General features: G+C 43.8%; 1 protein-coding gene across 1 annotated transcript; it reads right to left on the bottom strand.

The window, feature by feature from the left end:
- Window positions 1–2,863: 2,863 nt before the first annotated feature.
- LOC130122925 (SLC35A4 upstream open reading frame protein-like) lies at window positions 2,864–7,468 on the bottom strand. Its single transcript, XM_056292001.1, has 3 exons — window positions 7,397–7,468; window positions 4,127–4,225; window positions 2,864–3,117 (listed from the first exon to the last, which is right to left on the bottom strand). The coding sequence occupies exons 1-3, from the start codon at window positions 7,409–7,411 to the stop codon at window positions 2,920–2,922; spliced, it is 312 nt and encodes a 103-aa protein (XP_056147976.1). The 5' UTR covers window positions 7,412–7,468; the 3' UTR covers window positions 2,864–2,919.
- Between the last annotated feature and the right edge of the window lie 3,879 nt (window positions 7,469–11,347).

The raw sequence follows: 11,347 nt of genomic DNA, 5'->3' as shown, positions 1-11,347 counted from the left end.
ACAGGAGTTGAGCCAGCTGAGGATTTTCCATTTAGTTGGAAAGCTTGTTATGCAAAAGGTAGAGAAACCTGTTTCACTTCCACCGATTTTTTAAAAAAAAAATTTGGACTGCCGAAAGGATTTCAGAATAATAAGATATTCTGGTTGATCTGTTAAGATAATACAATGTTGAAGGTGGTGTGAGATAAACCTTCCAAGTGTGAGATAAACCTTCCAGGTGTGAGATAAACCTTCCAGAAGAAAAGTCAATGAACACAACATGTGCCTGAGATAGGATTTGCAAGGGCGTCTCCTGCCCCACATAAGCTCATATGTGATTCGTCATTAGGTTTGAATCAGAATTAGTGATTGTCAGATAAGTTTGCACATAAAAAGAATTACATTTGGTATTTTGCTCACATAGATAATCAATCATAAAAACAACAAGAATGTGGGCGTATGAAAAAGGCACAAATAAAGGAAAAATAAAAATTGAAAATTAAGAATTAGCTTTAACTTTATTAACTGTTCCTTGACAAGTAAAACAGCTCTGAGCCAAAAACCACCACGACAACCAGTGCGATGAACAACGGGGGAAAAAAAACAACCAAAATTCACGGCTATCTCCACTCTAAACAATAGGCAGCAATGGACTAATGCTTAAAAACCCATTAGGGTATTGTTTTGTCATTGATTCTATTCAACAAGTTGACTTTCATGTCATTAAAACAATGACAGCAGCAATGACATGGCACAAAATTGACCTTAATGGAGGGTGTCTGGGTGGTGTGGGAGTCTAATACGTTGCCTACCAACACAGGGATTGCCGGTTCGAATCCATGTGTTACCTCCGGCTTGGTCGGGCATCCCTACAGTCATAATTGGCCGTGTCTGCGGGTGGGAAGCCGTATGTGGGTATGCGTCCTGGTCGCTGCACTAGCGCCTTCTCTGGTTGGTTGGTTGGTTGGTTGGTCGGTCGGGGCGGGGGGAGGATCTTCCCACGCGCTATGTGCCTCTGGCGAAACTCCTCACTGTCAGGTGAAAAGAAGCGGCTGGTGACTCCACATGTATCGGAGGAGGCATGTAGTAGTCTGCAGCCCTCCTTGGATCGGCAGAGGGGGTGGAGCAGCTGCCGGGACGGCTCAGAAGAACAGGGTAATAGACCCTTTTAGAGCCTACATAATGATGTGTCCTGGTCGCTGCAGTAGCGCCTCCTCTGGCTGGTCGGGGCGCTGGGGGGGGGGGACTGGGGGGAATAGCGTGATCCTCCCACGTGCTACGTCCCCCTGGCAAAACTCCTCACTGTCAGGTGAAAAGAAGCGGCTGGCAACTCCACATGTATCGGAGGAGGCATGTGGTAGTCTGCAGCCCTCTCCGGATCGGCAGAGGCGGTGGAGCAGTGACCGGGACAGCTTGGAAGAGTGGGGTAATTGGCCAGATACAACTGGTGAGAAAAAAAGGGGGGGGGGAACAATTTCCAACTGCCCCCAGATAATATTACATTCAACATCCATTTTTACCCCTAAACACCACAGAGCTAGCTCTTAGTAGAACGACTCTTATTATCAGCATATGAAATATAAAGCCAAATCCTGTCAGGAAAGACTATTGCACATTTGGCAAGAGATGATTTAGTTCAAGTCTAAGTAAACGTAAGCACCATGGGCAGCCCAAAGTTAAATTCATACCTGGTGTCTTAACACCAGTCGCACAACTGAAACTGAAGTGTTGTGTGACATTTAGTATTTATGCTTTGGCAAAGGGTTCTGTTCCCTCCAAGTTAACCAGATGTTTGATAACGTGGCAGTGACGTGGCCATTCCAAAGTTATGATCCAATCAATTGATAAGCGTTATATGGTGGTGTGTGAGATTCTGCAAACACTGAAAAACAAATTTGGGGAAAAAAAAATAACAAAAAAAACATGCAAAATCTCTGCTAATAATACCAACAAAAGTTATTTCTACCAAGCAACAGCTATCGAAAGCATCTTATAAACTAGCATAAATTAATATTTAAGTTGTTTTGGCATGCACACTTTGCCCAACCATACCCCGTTTCAGATAGTACGTGCTCTATTTTCAGATACTACCAACATCCAAGCATTGTTTCCTGCATGCTTTTTCGAAAGGCAAAATTTCCTGTTGGAGGAAAAAAAAAATCTGCTACCAACATGATACCATCTAAATCCACTGAGAAAAGTCTGTGGTTCCCACAGGAACACATTGTGCAAATCCTCAGCTCGTAAAACATGCTGCATATGTTCAGGCGGACACCTGTAAACAATGTGGAAATTCAAAAGAACCTATACTACCTTTAGGCAGTGAATAGTTTGTCTAAAGCTACACTTTGACCACATAAGTTATCCGAGACAATATTTCCATAGAGCTAGATGCAGACGCAGCTAGCTTTAATATTCCCTCACCACCAACTTCCAAGTTTTTTTTTCTTTGTACTTTAATATCTTGCCTTGTCTCATTTGATTAAATTGTTTCAGACCTGGGACTTAGCTTGAGCTTTGAAAGTGCATTTCAATATTTTTTAATGAAGTGGGTGTAAATTAGTACTTTGTCTTTAGTTCCTAGAATGTGATCCTTTTCTCACAAATCTAGTTGAGATCACTTTTGTTCCCAAAAACTTCAGCTGCTGAAGCTTGAATTGCATTTCCAAAATAAGGAACTTTTCTTTAAACCTTATCTCATATGCCAGCTTTGTACTTTAGAAGCCAGTCTTCTTTGTGGCAGGTCAAATGGGCTTACAAAAAGCAAATATATTTGATATACTGGAACCAGGATCGAATTCAGTTTTGCTCTTTTGTGCAGTTGCAGAGTATCGACACCCCCCCCCCCCCGCATCATTACCACCTCTCGCCCTCTCTTCTCTCCATCTATCCCTTTCTCTCCTCCTCCTCTCACCTGTCCTCAGCTCTCCCTCCCTTCTCTCACTTGCTTCCTCCTCTGAAGCTGCTGACGTAGTCTTTGAGGGTTTGTTCGATATCCGGCACAGCGTAGTTCTGTGCCGCATAGATTCCTGTGCATGTTCCGACAGCAACACCCAGCAACGCTGAGGAGCGTAGTTTTGCAACAATGTAACCAGCCATGAAACCCTTCAGGAATGGCGAGGCCAGCAGACTGCCACCCTGGAGAAGAGAAGAGAAGAGAAGGGAAGAGAATGAAAGCAGTCAGAGGGATGGAGTTCAATAGAAAGAGGGAAATAGATGAAAAAAATAGACAAAGGAAATGCTTTGAATACTACATTTTTTTAATGGATGTTACAAAATAATGCAGGTATTTCATTGCCCATAATGTTGTGTATGTTGTTCAAGGCTATTTTACATTTACATTACATAGAACGAAGCACAACAACAGAACTGCTGTTCAATGTTCAGTGATCTAATCAGGACAACTCAAACAGTAAATACAGGACAAAAAAAAAAAGAATCTTCATAAAAATGTACATTTTTTTTATTTGTTAGTCTAAGCCATGTCCCCTAGGATGTTGTTTTAAGATGAGAAGCACCTCATGCACCTGGCTTGTAACTCACTCACACACCTACTCACTTACATTTAACAGGTTGAAGACTTTCCACAAGGGGGAGCTGGCCACATGTACAGCACCAGGGGTGCTATGTAAGAGTGCTATTTCACTAACTCATACAGGATCTCAACACACTGACATCCTAAGTAGTCGTGAGAAAATTCTGGCAATTCCTCACCGCTATAACTTTTTACTAATCAATGAACACCCATTTTGAACATATTACGTAACAGCCTAGGTCCTAGGGTCTTACCTTCAAACTGGGCACCAGTGTGATCGGTGCGAAGGTAAGACAACTGACCTATGGTAAAGCCCAAGGCTATAAATGAATGTACTCAAAATGGGTGGGCATCCATTTTGTACAATTATAGGGGCCAGAAAGTGGCAAGATTTTCTCACGACTGCTTTCTCTACATACTAGCAAAGGCTCTCAATGCAGTGAGGTCCGGTGTGGATTAATGCCTCATATCAATGACACCATGTGTACTTGTTTCATTTGGAAGTCCACTCCGTACCCATGTTGCAATGATTTATGTAGTTAATTTTTTTATTCCTTTTGTATCAACAAAGGCCATGGACAACGCCATTTAAACCATGTATGTCCATCTTACTGGCGGTATCCCAGCTTGCATTTCATCTTCCACTCGTCTCTGGATGTCTTCCAGCTGATCTTTAAGCTCCACCAGGTCCTTAAGCTGGCCCAGAGGACTCTGTACACACACACACACACACACACACACACACACACACACACACACGGGTCATTACAATTAGCTCTGGTTAACTAAAAAAAACAATGACAGCAATCACTGTATGAAAACGTGTAAAAACCTGCAACTAATTAAAGGTATTATCTGTATTTTTAGATTGAATTAAATGGCATACAACAATGTTTTTTTTAAACACTACTATATTGTAAGCGAATTAAAGTTTTTGTGGTAATGAATAGGCCAAGAATTCTCTTGAATCAGCAAAGTCAACCATGTACATGAACATCTGACATCATTACCTAACGCGAGTGACCACTAGTTCTACAGTATGAAATGTAGATGAAAAGAAGCAGTTGCCAACTCCACATGTGTATAATGACACACTTGGTAGTACACATCTTCACCAACCACTGTGGGCGTTGAGCCATGGCAGAGACTTAGATGAACGGGGAACTGGACATATGAAATTGGGGGGGGGGGAAATCAGGGATATTTTAACACATCTCATTGAGTGACAACAGCTACTAAGCATCTCTTCTCAGCACCTGCTTTTCACACAGTGCTTTAAGTGCTCACATCCAGTGAGAGGTCTCTGGTGGACAAAGGGCCTTTTAAGCAAGATGCTTAAGGGGCTCTTCTGGAGGAAAAGTAGCTATTGGCTGTCTAAAAAACAGAACACACCAGATGATGCCATCAACTAATTTTGCAAACTATCTCACCTGCATGTAATTTGGCATGGGAGAGAAAGAGCTACAGTGGCAGAGGGAGAGACAAAATGATGGACTAGTGCTGTAAATAGGTATGTGTCCTGTGTCTCCGACGCATTAAAATCCGCAAGGACGCAATAAACTCACTATGGACACGTCCAGGGGACGCACCCTATTTTCTTCCCTGATAATGCTACATTGTGAACAACAAATCCATGTTGAAATCTTAGAAATAGATGAAAGAAACCTCGCCACCGATCACCATCCCATGTTCAATCATCGCGACATACTACTTTAGCTGCAACAAGCTCGCTGCACAGATTTCATTTCAGCAATCAAAGCTACAAATTTGGTATTGGTGAATAAACTCATGTGGCAACTGTCACTTATGTCGATGCTGACCGATGAGCTAAGGCTTTATACAGTGCACGATAATAAATTTTGGTGCTACAGACACTATTTTGTTGTTAGTTGAATAATATTTTGTTCACGTTTTATACTCAACTCTCCTATTTGATAACTGATTTTGGTACCATTATGTTGCTACAGACACTATTTTGTTTATTTGAATCTTGCAGTATGTCATGAGAAGACATTGTTTTGTAAATAAAGTTTTCAGATTTGGGATTTTATTTGTTTGTCAGATACATGTTCAACACATACATAAATATAACCATAACTATATCAAACACAAGTTTAACACTACAATTTGTAAAAAAAAAAAAAGTTTATTGGGGAGCGGGGTCCCACTCAATTTCTCTGGGACCCACTCAAATGACCACCTGTCAGTCCCAGGGACTCACTGCATTGAAAACCTATTTACATCACTGATGGACTATTTCAAATTTACAGGAGGCAGAGGATCTATGCACACCAGTCTAGATTAATAAACTACTAACATAATTTCAATAATTTTCCACAGCCTGGACTTCAGCTCTTTTAGTGAGGTGGCCCTATATGAGTGTTGCAGAACTGGGGAAGAATCACAGCAACATCCTCGCAACAGACTCAACTTTTGTTAGTACGTGAAGTGCAGAAAGAGCTATCTTACGTGCTTCAACATCACTTTACACAAACATTATCCCCAAGATCAAAAAACATTACAGTTTGGTTTCCTAGCCTCTCATGAGGAATTAAGTCAACAAGGGGGTCTGAAAAGTCACTAAATCTGGCAAAGAAAATGCCAAATTGGCAACAGTGGTCACAAGCAGCTCATAGCAGGAGGATAAATAATATGATTCATCTAGGGGACTCGCAGGGACTCAATACTGACTTGTTAATTTTTACATTATACTTGAAATTTTCACATATTTCAACATCTTTGTATTTTCATGCCTCTCAAGCTTGACGCCATATATTTTAAACATAAAGTTCTGTTATAATTTTTTGCTTCTTTGCCCCTCCCTGTAGAGACGGACTAGTTAACCATGAATATGTGAATGAATGACTGATCTCTTTCCCAGTGCATGAGCTGCTTCACATCTAAAAGTAGGCAAACAGGCAAAACGCTATGGGTCAGCTGCACTGGCTGTGTCTAAATCCCAAACAAAGCCGAGTTGTAACGTAAGTATTGACCAAGTTGATGGTCGCAACACACACCCTAGTCATTGCTGGTAACTTTGCTTGTTACTGAATACACCTATCAGGTTTAACCACAGCATTGACAGCTGCAAGCTAGTTCATGACAAAACAAACTATTAGCAAACATCAGCAATAACAACACTCAGGACAACAAAACAAGGACATGGATCACTGAGAGCATTTGGGACCTGGGGGGGGGGGTACACAGGTCTCTATATCAGCCTTTGAGGAATGGGTGATGTCTACCAGGGAGACACAATACATTTTCAATCCCGCCTCCTACACTAGGTTGATAAGGGGTTAAGTGTAGGACTTTCCACTGAATAGAGGTAAATTTGGGTACAGTCCTTAAACAGGTTAAAATCAGGCTCCCCTGAACTGCACGTTAGGCTGTTGTATAAGCTATAAGGGTTATATAAGCTTTGTTTGATTGCGGGAGGCTGGCTGCTGCGGTGGTTCCCTAGTAACCGATCTACGGCACACCTTAGTTACGTCTTTTGTCTTATTTGTCACACACAAAGTTAATTACAGATTTAACTACAGATGACTGGCACAGCCCCGTCCAGTTAGCTTAACTTGTCAATGGCAGATCTGAAAAAGTAGACCGGTTTTACCTATTTTTCTTTGTTCTGTTCACAATGTTGACAACAAAACTTTATAAAAACTGCGTTAGGTTAGGGTTAGTGAACTTTTAACTTTTAATGTCGTTAGCCTCGGTGGTATGCTATTATTGGCTGAGCCTTCGAGCTGACAGCCAAAAAGCTTTCAAACCAGTTATTGCACCTCCTGTATCACGAAGGCTTGCCCAAGCGGCGATAAAAATGTCTAGTGACATTTCCACTTTAAAGTTTAGTTAACCAAGTAGTCAATTTGAGGACACAACCTTGTCATTTGCCATGGCTTCTTCCCCGTTGTGTGGTTTTGTTGCTTCTTCTTCTTGTGTTTCTGCGGCAGCTTTTCTTCTTCCTCTGCTGCCTTCTCTTCTTGATTTTTATCGGCGGTTCGCATCCGAAATGTTGCATTACCGCCACCTACTGAAATGTAAGATGTTTATTTACGTTGTGGTACACCCAAAGAGATACCATTCATGACATACTAATAATAATAATCTAACCTATTTTTCTGGACTTAGCCTGTTAGTGATTTTAAGTTCCTGTTATAAGCTGTTGCCACAGTATATGCCTTGAGCTCTTGTTTTGAAGGCTGAAGAGAGAGCGGAAGTGCTGTACGCAGTGTTGTTGCTGTGGAGTTCTGTTGGGGGGAAAATCCAAATAAAGTGGTCCTCGTGTGAAAGTGGAACCTCCGTATTTGTTATTTTATAGTTTCATACAGTACAGGCGACATCTACAAACCCTCGGTTACATTGGTGGCAGCGGTGGGATCCGGAAGTGTGGAGATCCTCAGAAGTCTCTTCGGAGCGCGGGAATAACAAAGCGCGAGGGCGCGCTTCCGGGGAGGGTGACGACTGTAAACTACTAATAAGACACGTTAGTCCCTCGCTAACGGGTCTGACCCTTTAGCCGAGCGGTTAGTGATGTCGCCTTGTGGTGCAGTACACCCCATATCGACTCCCGCACCGGGCAAGAAAATAACCGGTTACAATAATAATAACAATCATTGCAGTTGAATAGCGCTTTTCTAGCCACCTAAAGCGCTTCACATTGACGAAATCATCCATTCTACAACACAGACCCAGTTTGAGTTTAGTGTAAGATCTACATCTTTTCCAGATATGTCCACAACATTCACTTATCTCCTGGCAGCGTCCAACACCATCTTGATACTTCCCGACTTCCCCTTTAGTTTAGCAGCGCAATTTATGACCATGGCAATGAATGCCAAACATCTTTTGTCTATACTCAGAATCAGAAATCAGAAACAATGTATTGTCATCTCAGTCATGTACTTTCATACACGAAAGAGACGAACTTTCGTTTCTCCTAGCCCACAGATGCGCAACACAAAAGACAAAAACACATATCCTAAAGAAAACGACACCACCAAAAACATACAAAAACGGAGAGAAAGAGAAAAAAATCCCCACACACAAACAGTCAACAACACAGTGCATTCAGTAAATTTGCAACACAGTCCAAAAATGTCTGTCCAGAGAGCGAACGCCAGCCAGGATGACTGTCGGAACCGCCGGTCTGCATGGGCTAGCCCAGCCTGTCCCAGCAGACCAGGCTCCCTCAGCCGATCCAACGCCAGCTGCCCCAGCCAGACACCTCCGACACACCTCCCCCCTACTCCACACGACGACACAAACGCAGACGCACACAAAAATACTGCACAGTTGACGCCAGGCAAAACAGTCGCCAGACCGCCCTCGGTGTTATCGGAACCGCCGGTCTGCATTGGCTAGCAGCTAGCTTAGCCTGCCCTGCGTCCGTGTCCTGTCAACACGCCCTCGCTGTTTCCTCTTCGGGCGCAAGCTCCAGGCAGGGCCGTGGTCCCTCGGCCCACAGGACGCAGCAGGCCAAGCTCTCCCAGCCGATCCAACGCCAGCTCTCCCAGCCATCAAACGAAATCGACGATCACAGACATAATTCTTCACACGATGACACAAACTCAGACGCAGACGTAGACATGGATAAAGACGCTGCATAGTCGGAACTGGGGGAGGCCGCCGCAAATGTGTGTTCGTGCCGCCATTTTCCCACACCGGACGTGTCTATCATTCATGTTCGCCGCCATTTTCCCACACCGGAAGTGTCTCTTCTTCTATTCACCGGATTGTATATTCTGCTCAGCTCCACTCCTTCTCTGCTCCGTTTCTTTTTGCACTTCCACCATCTCGCCATTTCCCTCCATTCTCTCAGCAGCGTCAGCATAAGACAATCCGAATTATGCCCTCATCGTATTCATTTTCTCTTCCTTCATTATTTTTGGACACTGTGCTGACCCCGTATCATGGTTCCCTTGCAGTGAAGGCTCTGCGCATGCTCCTTCTCAACTTTACACTCTTCCAACTTTGCAGTTGTCCTTCCCATATCGCCCACATCTTCCGACTCCCCTATTAACTGCAGCAACATGTCCATATTCTTGACAACAAAAAACATCTGTGAGGAGCTCTCTCATATGGCCTCACCCTGTAACAGAAATACTCATGGTGCACTCTTCCCCCCTTCAAAAATAAAACACACAGAGTTAATGTCCCCCTCCTTCCTTCTCGGAATCTCGTCATTCCTCACATACACCTGCAACGTCCCGAAATGACTCAGAGGCACGCAACTTATCACCCCCCTTCATCCTTGCTTTTGATCCGAGTGGGAAGCAAACCACACAGCAATACTATTTAAATACATCAATCTTAAGGGCTCTGTCTCTCTGACGCTTTGAGATGCAACAAGATTCAAAAAAAGACTGGTTGTTAAAATCCCTAGTGTTTGCACTGCAACAGATTCAGTGGAGATCAAACTGGAGATGTCTGCCAAGGTGACATTGCCACCACCAGGACACATCATCAGTTGTGTACCTCAGCATCACAGGGTGTTTCGGCCTTTTATCACAAGACACCCTCCGCTGAGGCAGGCCCACCACAGGTTGATCGGTCCTGGGTGTGTGACCTGTGGTTAGCTGTTCACCCTGGCAGCCCAGACGGCGTCTCTCCTTTTGAGCCAGATCCAGTGGCTAGTCCTCTCAGCAGTGTTGGCTAGCTCTTTGATCACTCTCCTGTGGGCCTGCCCCCTGACTCCTAGTTCCCTCAGGAGTTTTGCTGTGGAGCTGGCAACAAAGCCCCTACAACCCGCCTCCACAGGGCGCACCTTCACCTTCCAGCCTCTGTCCTCTGCTTCGGCTGCTAGGTTGGCGTACCGCAGCTTCTTACGCTCGTATGCTTCATCGACTGCATCCTCCCAGGGGACTGTGAGCTCAATGATGTAAGCGAGCTGGTTAGAATTGGACCAGAGGACGAGGTCTGGTCGCAACAAATGATAGCCACACCACTGCTAGTTATACTGATCGATCCCTAACTTTCACGTGGGTCCTTGAAAACCCCGTCTTCTCTTGTCGCGGCTATCGTCCCAAAAAGATGCACCTTCCACGTTCCCAATAACTGACTAGACTCTGCCGTAATTGAGCAATTTGATGTTTTCTTCCTTTTCCTTTTCTTTACTAACCCTCTTGTGTCCTCGTGTCAAGTTTGCTCTCCGACTACAACGCCATTTCCTCTTCTACGGCAGTTAACGCCAGTGTGGTGTTGCACTACTGCCCTCCACTGCCTGCATTGAAAACTTAATATCTCACCCCCAAAAAGCTGATGAAGCGGCTATACCCTTTTCATTAAACCATGCTGTTCGTTTCTTCTTTATCCTCTTTTTCTTCTACTCCCTCGTCTGGTGGGGTTATACTAGAGGAAAGGAGGAGGAGGAGGAGGAGTGTGTATGAGAGAGGTGAGGTGAATAATAAGATGAACCTTTCTCTAAGAGTGTAGCAGAGGTACTAATGCCCTTAATTAATCAGGGTTAATAATCCTGATGCTATTATTCAGGGTTATAAGGATCAAAACCATCACGGTCACTGCCTCAATCTTTACCACCTCCCCTGATTTTAACTCGCATAAAAATGTACAAACAAATATTGTAAAGAGTGTGAAGTGCTCTGGTCATTTTCTCTTTTCAATATCATAAAATCATTACACAGACATGACTCATAACCACCCCAACCCCTCCCAACTTTCTGCATTAAAAACCACTGGAGCCAGGCCACAAAAGATTGCCTGCCCCACTGAAGACTTGGCTCCCCACTTTAAGTGCTCAGCAAACTATGCAATGATAGCAGGCAGCAAACTGACCTCTAACCTTCTGAAGGTGGTTGAAAGTGGCAGTTGTAG

The sequence above is a fragment of the Lampris incognitus genome, chromosome 13 (assembly GCF_029633865.1).
Source record: "Lampris incognitus isolate fLamInc1 chromosome 13, fLamInc1.hap2, whole genome shotgun sequence".
Taxonomy (NCBI): domain Eukaryota; kingdom Metazoa; phylum Chordata; class Actinopteri; order Lampriformes; family Lampridae; genus Lampris; species Lampris incognitus.
The sequence above is the reverse complement of the archived record's forward strand: the minus strand, read 5'-3'. Positions and strand labels throughout refer to the sequence as shown.